Source organism: Stegostoma tigrinum, chromosome 6, assembly GCF_030684315.1.
Source record: "Stegostoma tigrinum isolate sSteTig4 chromosome 6, sSteTig4.hap1, whole genome shotgun sequence".
Taxonomy (NCBI): domain Eukaryota; kingdom Metazoa; phylum Chordata; class Chondrichthyes; order Orectolobiformes; family Stegostomatidae; genus Stegostoma; species Stegostoma tigrinum.
In genome coordinates, this window is record NC_081359.1 from 16660673 (window position 1) to 16682918 (window position 22246).

A 22246-nucleotide genomic window follows, 5' to 3' on the forward strand; every position below is an offset into this window, starting at 1 on the left:
ATTGGCAGAATAGATTCAAAGAAGCGAACGATCTACTCCTGCTCCTATTTCTGGTAAGCAGAAAATTCTACAGCTGAATGTGGTTTTATTACAACGCATGAAAAGCAATATACTGCGGGTGCTGGAAACCTGAAATAAAAACAGAATGCACTGGACAAACTCAGCAGCTTCTTCGCTGAAGAAGGGTCACCTTGGAGATGCTAACTCTGTTTCTCTCTCCACGGACACGGCCAGACTTATTGAGTTTCTCCAGCACCTATTATTTCTTACAACATGTGTTATCTTCCACAACGCTTTAGTTCAAATGGTACAATGCGTTTTTTGTGATACGCTGGGAGTATATCAATGAACAGACAATTTAAATTAAAATTACATAGCTGCAGACAAGACCAGGTAAACTGGAATGAAATTCTAGCGGAATGTGGGAGCTATAAAAATGTTTTTTGACCAAAGTGATCAAAATTAACTAGCATTTTGAATTAAGACATTAATAAACAAAATCACCCCAAACCAATTCACTTATGCAAAGGTACTAAATGTCTGCTAAGACAGGTATATAACTAAACTGACAGACTGAATGATTTTCTCCTGTTACTAATTTCCTGGATATGAATGTTCCAGCATGCTTTTGCATGTTCATTTTAACTGAAGCAGGTCAATTATTGAAAGCAGGTTGCTTTACTACACTATCACATTTCCTGCTTTCTTCCTGGAGACTATTCACATGACTAGCAAACTATTGTTTTTGCAAGAAATACCAACCGTTCTGCACTGAAACGCCTCACTAAATGGGAAGATCCTCCAACTCCACCCACTCACTTCCCAAAGAAAATGATAAAACATAGGAGGGCAGAGCATTTATTATAGAGTAGCCGTCCCCTATTCATCCAAAGCTGTGCAGCTGTACAATGTAAAGTAGATTCCTCTGATGGGCAGGCACAATGAGTAATCAGAGACAGTTGTCCCCAGCACTTACTTTAACACAGATAGCTGGCACTGGCTTGAGGCTCAACCTTAATTCAAGAGGCTGATACTAAAAAGGAAGGAATTAACTAAATCCTTTTCAACATCACCAGCGTGTTTTTGTAATTAAAGCTGCGTAATTAACACCAGCAATAAGTGCAGGGTCACCACGGCACAGATTGTTTGCTGTTCAAAGCTTCCAGCAAAAAAACAGCTGCAGTAAGAAGAGGAGCACATCCTTTATCAAATTGGCCTCACTCCCAGTCTACTCCTTATGGAACACCACATTTTGCTTCACGCGTTTTGTGCTCCTCTGCTAACCTCACTTTGCACACAAAGATATCCTAGAGATTTTGCCATTCTCTCAAAATTGAAGTTAAATTTGGTTGCGTACTAAGAGAGATGCTAATCATGCAAATAGCATTTTCCTTGTCAAAGCACTCACACTGCATTAATGTTCTTCCAGTTATATTCACACAACAGAGGCAGGCACTGTGACCAAACCAACACTTTGCCTTAGCCTCTGGTCTTGCACATTTTTTCCTTAAACAAAGGATTTAGAATCATACAATCCCTACAGTGTGGAAGCGGGCCATTCAGCCCATCAAGTCCACAGCAAAGCTCTGAAGAGCAGCCCAAACAGACCCAGACCCAGGGCCGGCCCCCTACCCTACCCCTGTAACCCTGAATTTCCCATAGCTAATCCACCTAAGCTTGCACAATCCTGGACATTACGAAGCAATTTAGCATGGCCAATCCAGCTGAGCTGCACATTTTTGGACTGTGGGGAGGAAACGTATGTAGACATGGGGAGAACATGCAAACACAGACAGTCGCCCGAGGGTAGATTCAAACCAGGGTCCCTGGTGCTGTGAGGCAGCACGCGAATCACTCAGTCACCATACCTACCATTTCTTTTTGTTTCAAGTACTGTGGGCTTTCTGTGTAAGAACAGTTACTCCTAATGACAGTTTTATAATGACACATTGCTGTATTTCAGAAACTTTTTTTTCGGTAAAGTACAAACAAGTTAAGATTATATTAACTTTTCACCATAAAATCCTACTGCAAATATTAAATTTCACTTAAACACTACACAAAATAATTACTTCCTTAGATAATTGTTGTGTTTGTAATTGCCAGTATAAATTCTTTACAACCACAGCCTACAAAGAAAATCCTGTTAGCCATGCTTCCAAAACAACACACAAGATGTCATAACTGAATGCTGACTGGAAAGTCAATTGTTCAGATAATGGAAACATCACATTAAGGCAGATAGCCAGTATTGTGCAGAAAGTTTGATGTCAGCTGTGAAATACATATTTCCAATTTCATATTTTACCTCAAGCATGCACTAAGATACTATCTGTGTCTTAAACTCAAAGCCTTGGTTTGTCCATTATGTAACACCATATTTAATGCTTAAATATTATTATTTTGGTCCAAGGTGGCAACAGAAGGTCAAATTGGTGTAGTTCCAGACAACAGAAAAATTTAGTCATAGTGGTTCTGATTAAAGTACAGCAGGAAAACAAGTACAGCTTTTAAAATAAATAAAACTTGATGGCTCGTTATGTAGCGCTAACAATCTTGTCAACTCTTTACAATCATTTTAAAATTAGATGAAGCTTGAGACTTGTACGGGCAACTTTGACTATACGTGTCTGAACATCCACATCAACATGAGCCACCAGTGGAAAAGTGATGCCCTAACCTTTACATGGCTGTGGAAATACAGGCTGATATTGCATCATCTGGTGCATTTGAAAAATGGCATTGAGGCATGCCATCTCATCTCTTCTTCTCATTTCACTGTTAAGGTGAAGTTGAGACCATAAATTGGTATGTCACAGCTAAACACTACACGCCCATTCCCACACCACACTTTCATCCACTCTTCAGTTAATCCAAACAATTTAGCATCTGCTGCTGACTGCGTTTCCTTAGCAAAATAAGAAGAATTCAATTAATGTGTTTAAGGCTCAGCTGAAGGAGGATGTAGGCACAGAATTCAAGATGATGGGCTGTAATGCTCTTGAGCAGACTGACATAGGGAGTGAGGAGGTGTCAGAGGGGAGGTCATGCCTAATTAATCTGGCTGAATTTTTCAAGAAGGTGGCCAAGTGTGTATATGATGGCTGATGCTGTCAATACGGATTTCATGGGAAACTCTCAAGAAGGTAAAGGTAATTGGGATCCGGAGCAACTTGGCAAGTTGGATCCACAATCAGCTTGATTACAGGATACAGAGGGTGGTGGTAGAAGGTTGTTAGTATGACTGAAGCCCATTGTCCAGCGGCATACCACAGGGATCAGTACTAGGTCTGTTGCTGTTTGTGATACCTAGATTAACAATCCAGATGAGAATACTGGGGGGAATGACAAGTAAGTTTTCAGATGACACAAAGATTGGCCAGGTGGTTGACTATGAGGAAAAATACCTTAGGTTACAGGAGGATATAGGCAGATTGGTCAGATGGTTAGATCAGTGGTTCATGAAATTTAGCCTTGAGAGATGACGCATTTTGGAAGACATAACATGACAAGGGAGTACTCAATGAATGGCATGATGCTCGGGAGTTCAGAGGAACAAAGGGATCTTGGGGTGCTTGTCCACAGATTTCTGAAGACAGCAGGGCAGATTAATGAGATAATTAACCTCACAGCCTTTTAAATCGGTACTTGGATGTGCACTTTAAGTGTCATAACATTCAAAGGTATGGGCCAAGTGCTTGAAAGTGGGACGAGTATACTTATAGACTATTTTTGACAGGACAGGCTTGATGGGCTAAAGATCTCTCTTGTACAGATGTCAGAAGCAGGTTCTTTACTCAGAGAGTGGTAAGGGCGTGGAACACCCTGCCTGCCAATGTAGTTAACTCAGCCACATTAGGGGCATTTAAACAGTCCTTGGATAAGCATATGGATAATGATGGGATAGTGTACGGGGAGTGGCTTAGATTAGTTCACAGGTTGGCGCAACATCGAGGGCTGGAGGGCCTGTTCTGCGCCGTATTGTTCTATGTTCAATGTACTGTAGGATTCCATAATTCTATAAGCTATGGCACCTTTAGCTAGGTAACAAGAAAAAGACAACTGTTGGTAGAGTCCCTGTTGCTTTTGGCCTTGGCTCTGGATAGGGTTGAAATTCTGAATGTGTTGTCCTATTGAATGTCAATTCAATTTCTAAAAACAATCTTGCTCAAATTACACTACGCTCTCTGTGTGCACTTTAGTGTTGAATCCCCACAGTCCTATCTACCTTCCCTGCTAATACTGAACAGTTGGATCTGCATGGGTTTCCACCACGTGCTCCAATCCAAAGATGGGGGCAGGTTAGGTGGATCAGCAATGCTAAATGGCCTCATTGTCTCCAGGGATGTGCATGCTGGGTGGGTTAGCCATGGTAAATGTAGGGTTACAGGGATAGGGTGGGGGTGCTGGGTCTGAGTGGGATGATCTTCGAAGGACTGGTGCAGACTGAATGGGCTGAAAGGCTTTTCTACATTGTAGGGATTCGATGCTATGATTGGCCAAGAAACAGAATAACAGAGATTTCAAGGGCCTGAATGCTGTGTGTTCTCCACAGTTTAGCAAACTATCTATATTCTGATTTCTGTCTCTATCTTGTCTGATTGTTCGCTACATTCCTGAGTTTGTGTCGTTGACAAACTTTTGAAATTCTGCCCTGTAAAGCCAAGTCCACATAATTAATAGCGATCAGAAAGAACTGTTTAACCCTTTGTAATGTATTGTTTCTATTACTTCCCACTGCTACCTTTCAGTCTTTGTTCATATCCCTCTAAACTTTTGAAATAGTATAATTAGAACAAGTCAACATGGTTTTGCTAAAGGAAAGTCCTGTTTGACAGGTTTGTTAGGGCACTTTAAGAATGTAAGTATAAGTGTAGATAAAGGGCAACCAATAGGTGTAGAATATATGGATTTCCACAAGACATTTGATAGGATGCCACATAAAAGATTAATAGGCGAGGTAGATGCTCATGGAGTTAGTGTAATATATTAGCACGGATAGGGAATTAGTCAACAGATAGTAAGCAGAAAGTGGAGCATTTTCAAGTTGACAGGCATTAAGTAGTGGAATGCCTCAAGGATCAGTGCTGGAGCCTCAGCTATTTATAATCTTAATTAATGACTTAAATGAACAGACAAAGAGTGATGTATCCATGTTTATTGATGATACAAAGTCAGGTGGAAAGGTGAGCTGTGGGGAGGGTACACAGGGGCTGCAAAGAGATACAGCTGGTGATATCCTGCCACCAAGTCACCCTTCATTTACACATGCATAGACACTGGTCCAGCATCCTCAGAGCCAGCTCTCAAGAGCAAACAGACCTCTGACATTCCAGTTTATATCTTTCAGACGGGGTTTCCTGATTTGACCAGATTAACAGCTCCAATCAGGGAACTCATATTCTATTCTGCCCTCAATACAATCATTTCAGTGGGGGCTTAAGTGAGTGGGCAACAAGATAGCCGATAGAGGATAATAGGGGGAACTATGAAGTTATTTATTTTCGAAAGAACAGAAGGGCAGAATATTTTTAAAAGGTACAAAATCCGTACGTCTTGATGTTCAAAAAGATTTGAGCGTGCATGCACAAAGAATATAGAAAGAAACTAAAGGATACATTTGCACTGCAGGCACAACAACGTAGGTTCACTAAGTTAGTTTCTGGAGTGTTTGCGATGAGAGGCTGATTAAACTGGACCTACATTCGCTGGTCTATAGAAGCATGAGAAGTGATTGCATAGACATCTTGTGAAGCTGCTTCATAGAGCAGAAGCGGAGATATTTGTTCTTGCCAGTTGGGGAATCTAAAACACAGGGCCACAGTGTCAGGATAAGACGCCAATTATTTAGGCCTAGATGAGGAAAAACTACTTCATTCAGAGTTGTGAAACTTTGGAAATTTCTAACCTCGAGGGCGCTGCATCATTGAATACATTTAAGATTAGGATAGACAGATTTTTGGTTTCAGGGAATCAAAGGATATAGGAAACGGGCAGGAAGGTAGCATTTGTGTTCAAATTGATCGTAACGATATTGAGTGGTAGAATAAGCTTGATCCGCACTTGCTCCCACTTCCGGCGTTCTTGTGAATTCTCCTACTTAGAACTCTTGAAAAGAACATGTCTAAATGTTTTTGCAACAGAATTGGATGTTCAGTGAGCCATAAAAGGAAGCTGGAGAGAATGGGAAAGACAGAAGAGATGGTCAGGTAAAGGTGGAACTACTGGAGTCTGGAAGCAGAGGCATCAAAGTGAGATGGTTTTCAAAAGAATTCGAAGAGCTCAATAATTGAAATATCAAGCTCTGGTAATGGGACTGGATGAGGCAGGGCGCAAACTCTGGACTGAAGAAAGCTGCATGTACCAGTATAGCTACTCCAAGCAGAAATGATTGGCTAATTTCTCCATGAATCATGCCTAGAGACTGCATTGTTGTAAGTCAATGGGATTGACTCTGCACATATCATTTATGTTACTATACTTCTTGCTGGAGTCTTTGCTGCAGATGGGTTTTGTTTTCTGTTACTTACAGAGCTTCTAAATAGACTAATGTAGACCTATGAGAGCTATTTAGACAAGCAACAACTGAAAGAACTGCAGAACAAGAACAGAAGTTGCTGGAAAAGCTCAGCAGATCTGGCAGCATTTGAGAAAAAAATCATTCAGGTCCGGTGACCCTTCCTAAGAACGGGCAGTCACTGAGGAGTGTGACAGTTCTAAGGAAGGGTCACCGGACCTGAGACATTAATTCTGATTTTTTTCTTCACAGATGCTGCCACACCTGCTGAGTTTTTCCAGCAACTTCTGTTTTTGTGTAGACAAAAGCTGTTTAGTGAATAGGATTTAGTTGTTTAGTAAATAGATTTTATTTTCTGCAAAACAGCCCACCTGGGGCTTTCCTGGTGCCTGCCACCAATCAACAAGCTGATTCAGCAGTGGGGCTGGCAATCTGGCTTGATGCCATCTGTAATCAGATAGCTACAGGATAATTGAAAGGATTAAAAGAAGCGTTGTTAACGTTTACAGCATATCCACAATTTAAAATTACTGTTTAAAAATCTAACTTCAGAAAGCAAAACATTAACGTTTAATTCTTAATGCTAAGTGTTTTTGCATAGAGATTGCATTGGAATTTGCGGTTTAAGTTTACCATGGCACACCAAAAGGTTAAATCTAATGTAATCTGTGGACTATGGAATTAAGGAACTACTCGACATTGTATATAAGTGAGATGTGATAAGATATCCGCTCATTGTTACTCAGACCCACATCTAAACAGCCTGTTACTTATAGAGCTTCTAAATAGACTAATGTAGAACTATGAGAGCTATTTAGACAAGCAACAACCGAAGGAACTGCAGAACAACCAGGTGCCACACCAGATATCCAGGTAGTGAATGGTAGATCTGAAGCTGGTCATTGCACATTTAAAAGCTCACAGCTACAGAGATATCCATTACCAAATGCACCTCCAAAACCAACCACTATAGTTTCAGTTTGATCCTATATGGGGAAGCATAAATGAATCCTCAGCTGAGGTCCACTACTGCATACAACTAAACATCCATCTAATATATGATTAATAATATTAGTGGTTTAAGAGGCAGGCTGACGTGTTTTAATTTAAGGTCTACTAAATCAGCTATATTATTCAGAAATGTAACTGAAACTGAGTGATAATTGTACATTGCAAAACAAATGTAACATGTTGAAAAAGCAATGAAGTAGGGCACAAAAACAATAATACATTAAGTTTGAAGTTTAATCAAGTAAAATCTTCCCATATAACAAAAGAAAACATTGCAAAGATTAACAGATTGGCTCTGCACTGAATGCACAGCAAGAACAATCATCTCAGACCAGAAACAAATGGAAACTATTGTAATGATTTTTACCTGGTCTCCAGGAGCAACACCTATAGTGACAACTGATCCTGGCATTGGTGATCTCAAGATGTTACTAGTGTCATCTGACACTTTTTCAAGCATGTGCTTCTTCAGTTCTGCTGCTAATTTGGTCAATATTTGGACTTTGTACTGAAAAGAGAGAGAAAAAGAAGTATTCAGTTATGCAATTAAGCTTCAATCACTTCCAGATCCATTGGTGTTTGCTTATTTCTAAAAACTAGTTTACTCTAAATGTGAGAAGGAAACACTATTAGCTACTTCCTTACAACAAACAAGTACCAGCTTTGGTCAGTGGATTCAAGCTCCCTTGGCAGACCTGAGCGCGAGCTCTAGGCTGACGCTCCAGTGTAGGATGGAGGAGGGGTTGCTGCAGTGGAAGTGCCACCTTTCAGATGGGATGTGCAACTGAGGTCCCATCTGCCCATTTAGGTGGATGTACATATTCCAACAAGACTTTTTCAAAGAAGAAACAAGAACAGAATTGTTGGAAAAGCTCAGCAGGTCCGGCAGCATCTGGGGAGAGAAAGCAAAGTTAACGTTTCGGGTCCAGTCAGCCTTCATCAGAACAATCTGAACCAATCGGATCACCGAGCCCGAAACGTTAACTCTGATTTTTCTTCACGTACCTTTCCAGCAATTTCCATTTTTGTTTCTGATTTACAGCACCTGCAGCTCTTTTGGTTTCTATTTCAAAGAAGAGCTGCTGCAATTTTTATGTTACAATAGCAACCAAATTGTAAAAATACTTCAATGGCTGGAAATCACAGAGACATCCTGAGGTTTTGAAGGGCGCAGCAGAAATGCAAATATTTATTGCTCAACATTTTTGCATCATAATATACGCTGCAAAAGTGGGTGCACATCAAGACAGAGAAAAGAAACCATGTTTCTAACTCCAGATTGACCAAACAACATCCTTAGATAGGCAGACTTTGAGGCTTAAAGCAAAGTGTTCAATATTTGCCCATCCAACATCTTAAATTTTAGAAAGAAAAGTAATTCCATCGCCCTATTCACGACCGAGGAAAGCCACAAAGAGCCAAAGAACTTTTACTTTCAAGATGCAGTCACTGTTGAAGTGCAACAGTCAATGTGTGCACAGCAAGATCCCACAAAAGGTAATTTTATAATGTCCACATCATCTGTCCTTTGAAAAGTAACAACTGTTCAATATTTTTTACAAAATTATTAATACGAAGGCTGGTTTAATGGTTACCAGAAATTCCTTCACGTGGTGTAGGATTAGATTCTATGCCGACACATGCCATGCTGTATTTACCAATTTCAGAGGCCAGTGAGAGAAATCAGCCACTCATTTCACTTTCATCCATTCTACATTATAACTCACTGCATTAGAAGAGCTTTCTTAAACACAATTAATTCTGAAATCATCAAAGAAAAAAGTGATGACTCTCCGGTTTTGAATTTTCTCAATTCAGCTCCTTAGTAAAAGAGATGAATGACTTTTGCAAGAAGGTGGTATTAAAATATACACCTCTGGAGGATTTTTGCTTTGAGGCTGTCATTTGCATATCACGCCTGTAGATGGCAGCAATCACTGCTTAAGTTTGTCCTAACTCCAGTTCATGTGTAAAATGGGACTGAGTAGGAATTGAGAAATATTATCAAAGAAATGTTTTATACACTATTATTTATTTCATATTTTTTGTCACTTCTCCCCTTGGTTTTGCCAAAGTATGCATATGTCCTCAGCATCTTCAGTTAGCACACCATTAAAAGGGGTAACAGAGATCCCGTCCAAGAATAGCAGTGCAATTTCTTTGCTGATTCAACAAGAGGCAACCCAATGTGATTAACAAAGCTTTTATTGCTTTTCTTCCGCTATCCCCTCCCCCCAAAGCCTGATCCCATAAGTTGACCCAGCAAGGCTGAAAAACATTCTCTTTTCTTCTCTGCCCTTCCTCTTGAAGACTGAGTCCTTACAAAGGCAGAAACTGCAGGGTTTTTTTGGAAATTATATATTAATTTGATTTTATTTTACTCTTATCCATCTGTTATTCATGATACTTCACATGGCCAGGACTGGGAAACCACATCGATGAATATGAACATGAAAGGTCACATTCTGAGTCTCGTGGAAGTTGTCACTTCTCATACGTGAGTCACAGAATTAAATCAGACAACACAGAAGGAATCCATTCACCTTATTACATCTGGGCCACCTCTTTGAAAGAATTATCTAACTATCGAAATAGATAGAAATCCTCATTCGCTTTCCTGATACCCTTATAATTTTTCCCTTAAAGCCCAGTCGCTGTTGCAGTATTGTACTGGGAAATGCAGCCGTTACATTGTGCAGGATAAACAACAAGACAATTTGTTTCTGATGGTATTAGCTAAAGGGGTAAATGTTACCCATGACACCAGGGATACCCATGTGATCTTCTTCAAAACAGTGACATAAAATGAAAGACTTCCATTTTAGCATTTTTCACAACCACAGGATGTCTCAAAGGGTTTTACAATGTTTTACAACCAATGAAGCACTTTTGTTGCTAGTGGCTGTCCTTGTTATGCTGTACAGAGTGGGTGCTTAGGCACAATTAATCTCACAGATTACTATTGCGCTGTTAATTCTATAATTCCAAATGTTCATTCCTGTACTTGAATTTCAAGCTATTCAACAGGATCCAAAAAACTAAACCCACACATCTTTGGTGTGACAGTTATGAAAGTTAAAAGACTGTGTGTTTTGGAACTGTATCGTTAGGTGTTTGGTGTATGAAGAGGTCATGCAATCTATTCTGCTGTTTGCTGACAGTAAGCATAGGTGATTTAATTGTCAGAGATCAAAAGAAGGCTTTACTGAGAAGAAGGTGAAAGGCATTTACACTTGAAAATAAAAGCATTCATTTCCTTAATTTCCAAAGCATAGGCTCTGAATCTTCCAAAGTCCCAGATATGTGTTGTAGGTATTGGCTGTAAACAGATTTGCTATATATCATTCATCTACTTCTGAGGTGAAAGACAGTTGAGACTAACAATAGTAAATTAGCATTTATATGTGAATACAAGGTATTATGTGTTTGATGCTGCCAAGAGGGAGTGAGAAAAAGAAAATTTGTGATAACAAGATGTAGAGCTCGATGAACACAGCAGGCCAAGCAGCATCAGAGGAGCAGGAAGGCTGACGTTTCGGGCCTAGACCCTTGACTAAGGCCTGAAACGTCAGCCTTCCTGTTCCTCTGATGCTGCTTGGCCTGCTGTGTTCATCCAGCTCTACTCCTTGTAATCTCAGATTCTCCAGCATCTGCAGCTCCTACTATCTCTGAAAGAAAATTTGTGATCAAGTTACAGACTTCCTTTACAAATCAATGAATATCATAAGTGGACAGCAGCAGTTCTGTGTGGTCAGCAGAGACAAAAGACTGCTTGGTTTTGTGAGCTAAATGTAAGGTATAGATGGTCTGTCGTCATACAGCAGCCTGTAGCCATCTAAGAGGCCCAGGAGATTCAATTTACCATGGCCAGGTGGAACAGAATTGTCTGAGCAGCTTTACTGTTAACGCTAGATTTACAGAGTTCTCCGAAAATTGAGGAAAGCACCTGAGCAGTCACCAATTGGTGAAATAGAGAGATGGAAATCCATTGGAAGCTGGGTAGAGTGTTTACTAAAATGTCTGTAACTCCATAGAGATAGCTATGGGTGAGTATAAATGGGAGGCATCAGATTCTGTAGCTTAAAGCTTAAGTTGCCCACAGAAGCACACAAGGTGTAGTTAATAGTGCTTTTAGATATTTGTTTCAAAACAAGTTTTAAAATGTGAAATTCACCTCATTCATTCAGTTACCAACAGAGAGTTTGAGCCTTTTCTTTTAAAAGATTTAGGTCTCTTCAAGGATTTATTTTGCAGTGATTGCGAAGGTCTCCAGGTTCTGTCCTTTAAAGGTCTTTTGTTAACTTTATCTTATTGGGTATGAAACACGTAGGTGTATTTTAATATGAAATGCAGTGCTTTTCAGTTAACTATAATTGAACTACAGTGACTGCAATACTGAACTGCAATTTTGCTCGGCATGTCCCACATACTGAGGGCCAACAGTTGATCTGAGTTGACCAAAGTTCCGACATCAGCCTCAAAAAAAATCAATGACTCTACGGCACTAACAAAAAAATTCCAAAATTATTATTTTCTTTTCAAATCTTGTCAAACCAGAATTTAAAACTGTCTCTTGGCCAAATGCTGTCCTTGTTTTTTCTTTAATCTGAACAGCAGCAGAATTTACAGGCTGTGTTTCTGTAAGCTATCAACTGCAAAATCGAAAGCTTTCAGCACATAGGAACTAAATTTAGTTCATTTATGGTACACAGTCAGGAAATTAATTGTTCGTATCTTAATTTTTCGTGGTATTTGGATCAACTTAGAGTTTGTAATTGTAACTTCCTGTGTCAAATGGCCATCGGTTCAAGTTCCATACCGGATACTTGAGCAGATTGTTTCGGATGATACCCAGAGTGTTATACTTGAGGGAGTAGGAAACCAAGGTGGTCACGTTCTCAAGTGGTCATGAACGATCTCACGGCCACTACTGCGAAGAAGAGTGGAAGAATTAGCCCCGATGTCCTGGCCAATATTTATCCTTCAATTAGCATCTCAAAAAACAAAACATATGGTCATCATCATATGGCTTTTGATGGGAGTTTGCTGCATGCAAATTGGCTGCTACACTTTTCTACATTACAGCTGTGATTACACTTCTAAAATACATCAGGTCTACCCAACAAGTAATAGTTTGTATAAATATTTACCGTAATTTTATCTGGCATAAAGCCATTAAATATTGCATTTTTAAAAATAATTTCTAATTGAACTGCATTAACTATTCTTTCTGGCTTAAATGTTAAAATCCTGCCAAATAACAAACAACTATCTGTGTTAATACAAAACAGCTATGACTAAGGTGGTTATAAAGTTAAATCTGTCAAAGTATCACAATGTGAGTTTGTTCATCAAGGATGGAATTTGTGCGTGACACATGAATATCGAGGCATCCTTAGGAATACTTAAATATTTATAAGTTATAGCTTTATTATACATTCTGAATCTGATACAACAAATCTGTATTTCCCTCATTCGGATGATGGAAGCACATTCCCAAGAAGAGTAAAATCTACAATTTAATTCTTAAAGAGATGCAAACACTTGAAGTTTGTAACTTTAATCTTCCATAAATTTTAGTCAGATGATAACGTTTGCCACAAAAGAAGTTATGTTATTAATTAAAGTGGCACTTCCTTTGGGTTACATAATTCAGGCATTAATCATGCCACAGTGCTGGAAGTGCAAATCATGCGAATTACATTACTATTTTATGTGACTGTTTTTTGCTAGAGAAATAATCCTGCTTTTATCAGTTGCTTAACTTAAATGAATGAATGAATTGATTGTCGTTGTATATTACAGTAAGTATACAATAATACTGAAAATCTTTATTTTGTCACTACAATTCGGTGACAATTCAGAAATTGAACAATTTAAGAATAAGGAAAGAAGATATTGCTTAAAGACAGGGCATCAGTCCTGAGACAGCTTATCACCATCAACAATGCCACCAACCCTCCTCCACCGCCTCACTTACATCTACACCAGAGCCAATCAACGTCAAAGTTGCTGATCCTCAGGTGCCATCTTTCGCCACTTGGCCAATACTCCTCTGTCATTGGCTCACTGCTTCCACCACACAGGACCAACCTACATCAGTGCCATCTCTCTCGTCACTGGGCCCACCTTGTTGATGACACTACGATGCCCTTCTGCAATCGCTTTGCTGCCGTTGCCAATGCTGGCCCCAGCCAAGGGGCAAAGCTAAGTCACCGATCCGACAGCGCCAACTTTGCCGTTGGGCCTACCTCGTTGACATCGCCTCTGCCAATGTAGAAGCTGCCAATGTCAACGTCAGGTCCTGTGCTTTTCCCGGAAAAGTGAGTAAGAGCTCACTCAAGGTCTGTGCTAGGCCCACTGTCCTCCAATCTTAGCCCACTCAAGGGCCGTGCACCGGGCCTGCTCAAGGTCTCTTGGTCATGAGTTCTATTTCCTAGACTTTGGGATGCAGTAATATAGCACCAATTTAAATCCAGTTAAGTAAATATGTAAAGAATTAAAATAGCTTGGAATCAGTAATGATGGCTCTGAAATGATCAGGCTGTTATAAAAAACCCATCTGCTTCCCTAATGTCCTTTGAAGAAAGAAATCTACCCATCTAATTCATTCTGGCCTGTACATTAATTGGTCTCTAAAATATGTGAGCAAACCATTTAGTTGTATCCAAGGTGGTGACTCACATCCACCAACTTCTCAAGTCCTGGCATTATTCCCAACATACCAACTCCTTGGCTGGCACAGTGGTACCAGTAGGCATTCTGATTGAAGTCAGTCCAATAGCCTATGCTCACTAATTATTTTCAGGCTGGTCAAAACCTTTTTACATAACATCCCCAACTTGCTTCTCTCTCAGATCAACTGCGCCTTCATGTGCTCTTTCCTGCATTCCCAGTGACCCCCAATCTCGGTGCTGCCAGGAGTTCCAGAGAGTGGGACCTCCTTCCACCAGGGGCCAGAGGTCCAACTCTCCACCCACTTAGCCTGCCTGCAGCACAATTCAGTTGTGGAGTGGGCTGCTTCTCAGCCTGTCACTGGTTGTCGATTTCTGGGAGGCGGGTGGGCAGCAGCAGTCTGGCACCCCATAATATTCTGTCCCAGGTATGTAACAAGTTGCTCATTCATTGCAAGTCAATTTCACACAAAAAATTAAAAACCTTTATATTCATATTTTCAGTGCAAACATTTCATACTTGTTCAAAAATACTTTACTGTCAATATAGTACAGCTTGCTTTTCTGGACATCCTAAAATTTTTTTTACAGCAAATGAATTTCTTTAAAATCATTGCTCTAATTAAAAAAAACACACCAGTCAATTTACTCACAGAAAGTTCTCACAAACCTCAGTGAAATAATGAGCAATCTGCATGATTATTACCAGAATAATAATAATGATATTAGCTGAGGGATAAATAGACATTGGTAGATTTAAGTTTGAAATATTGAAGTCAGATTTGAAATAAAATGCTATAAAATGTGAGTGTGATGGCTCATTTGAAAGCATTCTTGCCTCTGAATCAGATATTTGTGGGTTCAAATATCACCCCAGAACGTGAGCACAAAATCCAGGCTATCATTCCAGTGCAGTGCCAAGAGAATGAGGAGATCATGAAAGGTGCTATGCAAACACAAGTCTTTTCTTTAAGATGATTTGCCATTCACACCAATCTCTCCTCGTGTCCCACCATCCCTACGTCAGACTAGGAAATTCTGCTGCACTTCCTCAATAACAAGTAAATCCTTCCACAGGTAGCGAGACCCATATTGCATACATTACTCTGGATGCGGTCTCACAACGGTCCGTATAACTGCAGTAAGGTATCCCGACTTCTAAACTCCTAGTACAATGAAGGTCAACATCCTACTTGCCCTCCTAATTGCTGCCGCACCCACTGGTTTACTTGCATTGTCTGGTGTACAAGGGACACTCAGATCCCTCTGTACATTCACATTTCCACATCTATCACCCTTCAAATAACACTGCTTTTCTGTTTGGTCACGCCAAAGTGTATAAATTCACATTTATCTACATGATACTACTTCTGCCATGTGTTTTCCTACACATTCAATTTGTCTAGAAGCCTCTTTGCAAATTCCTCACAAATCATAGTCCCATCTCACTTTATCATCAAGCAAACTTGGAACTATTGCCTTTGGTTGCTCAGTCAAGTCATTTATACATGTCATGAATAGGTGGGACCCAAGCACTGATCCCTGTCCACTAGTCATCAGCTGCCAGCAGGAAAAAAAAAGACATTTTTAAGTGGATTGTGGAATATATTGAGTTAGGCACTAGCCTTTCGTGTTTGGGAACTGTGTTCAAATCAAACCATCACAAACAAAATGGGAAGCCTCTGCTTGGTGCTGGAAAGATCTTATCTGAAATAAATCTGAACACTTCCAGTCAAATTCCTGTTGTAAACGGCCTCACAATGCTGACTTGCCTAAATTTCCTTCATACCTGAAGTGGAACCATTCACACAAACCTTTTCTGCACTTTGTTCAATACTTTCATATTCGTCTTTTAGTGTGGCATACAGAACCTGTATGCAATACTCCTGTGGAGGTTGAACCAATGCTTAATTGAAGTTTACGAAGAAGTCCTTGCTCTTGTACTCAATGCTGCCTTTTGTGAAACCTAGAGTACCATATGCTTTATTTATGGCTCTCTCCTCCTGTCCTGTTACTTTTAATATACATCCAAGGTTTTCTGCTCCTGCATACCCTTTAGAATAGTAGTCTTTATATTATACCGTATCTCTATGTTCTTCGTACCAAACGCATCACCTTACACTTCTCCATACTGAACTTCCATTACCATCTATCTGCCCATAACACCAATTTGTCAATGCCTTTTTGAAGTTTTATACTACCCCACCACACAGTTAACAATTCTCCAAAGATTTATGTCATCTCCAAACTTGGAAACTATTCCCCAAGATCTTGATCACTTATGTATTTCTGGAAAACAAGGATCCCAGAACTAACACTTGAGGAATTTCACTGCAAACATTCTTCCAGCCCAAATAAATACTTTTAAATATTACACACTATTTCCTCGCCCTCAACAAATTTTGCATCCCCATTGCTACAGTCCATTTCATTCCATGTTCTATAACTTTCTTCACAGGTCGGGCATTGCACTGACTTTTGGAGGTCCACATACGCCTACACTAACAGTCTTCCCCTCAACAACCCTCAAATAAAAGCAAAATAGCACTGATACAGGAAATCTTATAAAAAACAGAAAGTGGTGAGGCAGCTCCACGGGTCATAATTGCCAGCATTTGGCCCATATCCCCTAAACCCTTCCTACTCATATGGCCACTCAGTTGCCTTTTAAATGTTGTAATTGTATCAGACTCCACCACTTTCTCTGGCAGCCCAATCCACACATGCAGCACCCTCTGCATGACCACATTACCCTCAGGTCCTTTTTAAATCTTTCCCCTCTTGCCTTAAACCTATGTCCTCTAGTTTTGGATTCCCTCAACCTAGGAGTAAGACATTGGCTATTCACCCTATCCATGCCCCTCATGATCTTATAAACCTCTATAAGGTCACTCCTCAGCTTCTGATGCTTTGGTCCCAGGAACGTCCTTGTAAGTCTTTTCTGCACCATCTTAAGTTTAATAATATTCTTCCTATCGAAGGGCAACCAGAATTGTACGCAGTATTCTGAAAGTGGTCTCACCAATGTTCTGTACAGCCGCAAAGTAATGTCCCAATTCCTATATTCAATGTTCTGATCAATGAAGGCAAGTGTGCCAAACACCTTCTTTATCACCCTGTCTACGTGCGACTCACTTTCAAGGAACAATGCACCTGCACCCCTAGATTTCTTTGTTCATCAACACTCCCCAGTGCTCTGCCATTAACTGGAGAAGTCCTGCCCTGGTATGCCTTACCAAAATGTGATACCTTACATTTACCTAAATTAAACTCTATCTGTCATTCCTCAGCCCACTGGTCCATCTGATCAAGGTCCCAGTGTGCCCTGAGATAATCTTCACTGTCTACCAAACCACCGGTTTTGGTGTCACATGGAAACTTACTAACCATGCCTTCTATATTCACATCCAAATCATTTATATAAATGACACAAAGCAGTGGACCCAGCACTGATCTTTGCGGCACACCACTGGTCACACGCCTCCAGACCAGAAAGCAACCCTCTACCACTGCCCTCTGTCAACTATACTCAAACCCATCATCAACCACTTTGGGCAGAAAACAGCTTAGTCTAACCTTCCTGCCTTTAAAGCAAACATTTTCTTAATGAAACTCCTGGAATCAAATATTTCAGCCTCCTGATCCTTCTTGGAACATAACACAAGAAAACAACTTGGGTCGAGCGCAGGATCTGGGAAGCATGGAAAAGTTCTGCGTCAAATTGAAAATTGAGCTGAGAATCAAGCAAAATGCTGCAAGGCAAGATCAAAGCCTAATGCAATCAGGTCAAGGCAGATTGAGAGAGGCTCGTCATGAAGACAGTCCTTGAACCAGCAAATGAGTGCGATTGTGCTTTGGCGATTGTATTAGTGATGCAGGAAGATGGATCCATACGCTCCTCCCGTGATTTTAACATCGCTAGTAATCCAATGCAGCAAACTGACCACTATCCTTTGACTTCAACTGTTGGCTAATTTGCTGGACTTGCTGGATGCCAGCTTTTCAGCAGAATTTACGTCAGTTATGCCTAGCTCCCGATGAATGCCGATGCTACGTCACAGAATTACTCAATCGTAACATAAAGAACTATTCAAATACGAGAGACTTCCATTTGGAATCACATCCGCATCGGTGTTCTTCCAACATGCCATGGAATAGATTTTAAGTGGATTGGAAAGAATCCAATGTTACATTGATGCTATTTTAGTCATGGGGATAAAAGAAGAAGAGCATCTCCAGAATTTATTCTACAGAGACTTGAAGATTATGGCCTAGAGGAAGTGACTTTCCAAGGTGGCAGATGGGGTGTCAATCAAGTGAGCGGCATCATCCTGGGTGGAATTGAGGCAAGAATGACAGTGGAATATCCCTGGATATAGGGTTTTCAGGCAGGATAGAGCAGGGAATTTTTTTTTTAAATGGGCAGAAAAGAGAATCAATCGCATCTGTAAGGAAGGGAGACATACAAAATTAAGCATTAAATATGGCTATATGGGTTGAGTTCAGAAACATAAAAAAGGGGCAACCACACTGTTAATTGCGTACCAGAGATCCTCAGTTGAAGAGTTAAAGGGACAAGTATGTTGACAAATTTCTGAGTGCTAAAACAACAGGACAATAACAATGCACAAATATCAAGTGGATTACAAACAGTCAGAAAGGCACAGGGGGCACAAAACTTCCAAACCGTACTCAAGGGATGTTTTTTAGTCAGTGAATAAATGCCTAACGTAGGAATTAAGATGAGCATATCAATGAAATAGCAGTGGGCAACCACTTTGGAGACAGAGGTTGTAAAACATTTAGATTTAGCATCATTATGGAAAGGGACAAAGATGGGGCAGGAGTAAAAGATCTAAAGCAGGGGAAGGCAAACTTTACAAAGCTGAGAGTTCATCTGGAAAAGGTGGGCTGGTTACAGCTGCTTGAAGAAAAGTCAACGGTGAATCAGTGGAAGGTATTCAAACGTAAGTTTCTAATGGCAGAGTGCATATACGTCTCCACAAGAAGAAAGGGTGGTTCTGTCACATCCAGGTTCCCTAATAATCCAGAAGCATTACGACAAGACAACGCATGCAAACAAAGCAAATGTCTCTCTCGTAACACTCTAGAGAGTTTAGAGAAGCATTGAAAGTATAGAAATGGAGGTGAGAAAGGAAATTAAGAAAGAAATAAAAAGTAATGGCCAATAAAATTAAGGAAAACTCAAAATATTTTATTTGTATGTTAAGAGCAATGAGAATGATTGATGGAAGGTTTGGGTCCATGAGATATATACAACGGTAACTTTTGTCTACGGATGCAGAAGACAGGGGTAGGGGGTTTGCAGCTCTATTGAAAGATTAGATGCATTAGAGCTGCTCCCCAGGAGGCTGAGGGGTGACACAATCAAGGCGCGCAACGACATGAAGAGCTGGATAGTCCAGAGGGAACACCTCTTAGTGAAGAGGTTGGTTACCAGGGATACAGATTTAAGGTGATCAGATGGACAGTTAGGGAGCTGCAGGTGTCTGGAAGTTTGGTAGTTGAAGCCAAGATTGTCAACTCATTTCAAAGGAAAATGGGAGGCAATGGCATAGTTGTATTATCACTAGAACATTAATCCAGAGATCCCAGTAATAATCTGGGGGGCCCAGATTCGAATCACGCCATGTGCACAATCAGGGATTAGAAACAAACGCTGGCCTAGACAGTGACATCCACATCCCGTGACTGAAGCGAAAACAGGTCTGGCCTTGAAGTGCTGCAACCTGCAACGTGAAGTGTTGGTAACTGGGATTAGAATAGTTTATTCAGCCAGGACAGTTACAATGGGCTGCATGGTCACTTTCAGTGCTGTAGCCTTTCCACGATTCAAACCTTTCTAAAAGTTGTTGGATTTCTACTTATGTAGGAAAATGGACAGTTTTCAATTACACTCCTGATGTGTGTTTTATAGGTGTTGGGCATTGCTTTGTGGAGTCAGGGGTGAGTTACTCACCACAAAATTCTTAGCCTCTGGCCTGTCAAGGCATTTAAGTGGTTGTTCCAGTTCAGTTTCTTGTCAATAGTGATATTGGAGATTTTTATTGTGGCAAGTGAGTTGGGGGAGGGAGGGGCCTACCCGTTTGTGGGTAGTTGGATATTGACTCCTGTTGGAAATCACAGAATTGTGTGGCACGGTGACTCAGTGGTTAGCTTGCTGCCTCACAGCACCAGGGATCCAGGTTCGATTCCAGCCTTGGGGACTGTCTATGTGGAGCGTGCACATTCTCCCCGTGTCTGCTTGGGTTTCCTCCAGGTGCTCCAGTTTCCTCCCACAGTCCAAAGATGTACAAGGTAGGTGGATTGATTATGCTAAATTGTCTGTAGTGGTCAGGGATGTGCAGATCAGGTGGGTTATTGGGAAATGGGCCTGAGTGGGATGCTCTGAGGTTCGGTGTGGACTTGTTGGGCCAAAGGGCCTGTTTCCACGCTGTAGGGGTTCTATTAAAAAAACTGTCATAGTGCAGAAGACCATTTGGCTTATCATGCCTGAACCAGCTCTTTAAACAAGAATCGTTACCTAGTGCCAATCCCTGCTTTTCCTCAAACCCTTGCATGTTATTTCTATCCAAATCATCATGGAATGCCCAGCTGAATGCCTCAATTGAACCTGCCTCACCACATTTCCAGGAGGTTCATTGCATACCCCAACTATTTGCTGAGTGAAAACATTTTTTCTCACATCACTCTTGCCTCACTTGGACATGACTTTAAATCTACATTTTCTTTCCTTGTTCCTTTTACGGGGTGTAACAGCTTTGCCCTACCTTATCTATCTAGCCCACTCATGATTCTGAAAACTCTATCATGTATATTCTTTGACAAATGGACATTGCCATTACTTGGTTAGAAAGTAACATTTTTGAAACACACCTGTCCAAGTCTGATCATTGCCCACGATGAATTGCCAATGGTTCTAAACACTGTTCAATGATCAGCTCATGTCCCCATTTCTGTCTGAATGGTTAATGAAAGTAGCTAAAGATGGCTGGGCCAAGGTCAGTATCCTAATCAACTCATTCAGTGATGCCTTCCAAACACTTCTGTTTCACACTCATTAACTTCAATATTAATAGGGTCCCTTGATGCAACACTTGATCAAATGCTACCTTGATGCCAAGGAGAGTCATTATCACCTCAGCGATTGAACTCAGCTCTTTTCTCTGTATTATAGATTCAGGCTATCATGAGGTCCGGAGTTGATTGGCTCTAGTGGAACTCAAATTGAAGCTCAGTGATGGATTTTTGGTGAGAATAATCACTTTACTGACAAACAAGTGGATGGTCAGTGGCTGGTGTGGATTTTTTCTGCTTTGCATGGATAATAAGCTAGCTGCTAGTGTTCAATGGAAATTCTCGGCTAGGATCACAGTTAGTTCTGTAATAGGTCTTCAAAACTAGCCAGATATAACCTTTGGTATTTTCAGTACGGTTAAATGCTTCTGATATCACTTAAAATCAACTGAATTGGCTGAAGGCTTGCTTCTATGATGCTGGGGATCTCAGAAGGCTGAGACAGATAATCCACATAGCACTTAGACTCTCTACAGTGTGGAAACAGGCCCTTCAGCCCAACAAGTCCACACCTAGTTATAGATGTCTGCAAGTACTTAAGCATTGTCTTCCATTTGCCTCCAACACTGTTCAGGATAGGGATGTTGATGGAGCCTTCTATTCTCCCCCTCCCCCCCCCCATTAATTGCTTAACTGTTCACCAACATTTATTACTGGTTGTGATGGGTTGTGGATATTTGATCCGATCTGTTGATTGTTGGATTGCTTGTTTCTGTCAACAGCATGGTGTTTAACGTATGTTAGTATCTATGTAGTATTGTCACCAGTTGGGCACCTTACTTTCAGGAACTCTTGATACTACTTCTACCATGGTCTTTAATCTCTTCATTGGACCAGGATTGGTCCCAAGACTTTACTAATGTCATATTAGATAAAGTGAGCAGGCATAACATCACAGGTTGAGGTGGAACATAATTCTGTCACTGACACGAATCATTCTTAGCAC

At 40.6% G+C, this 22246-nt stretch overlaps 1 protein-coding gene across 1 annotated transcript in view; it reads right to left on the reverse strand.

Moving 5' to 3' along the window:
- The window catches only part of pcca (propionyl-CoA carboxylase subunit alpha), a 352214-nt gene that overhangs the window by 26120 nt on the left and 303848 nt on the right, over nucleotides 1-22246 (reverse strand). The window contains exon 22 of the mRNA XM_059646462.1: nucleotides 7896-8036. Within this exon, the coding sequence (XP_059502445.1) occupies nucleotides 7896-8036 (141 nt within the window). The remainder of the gene's footprint in view (nucleotides 1-7895; nucleotides 8037-22246) is intronic.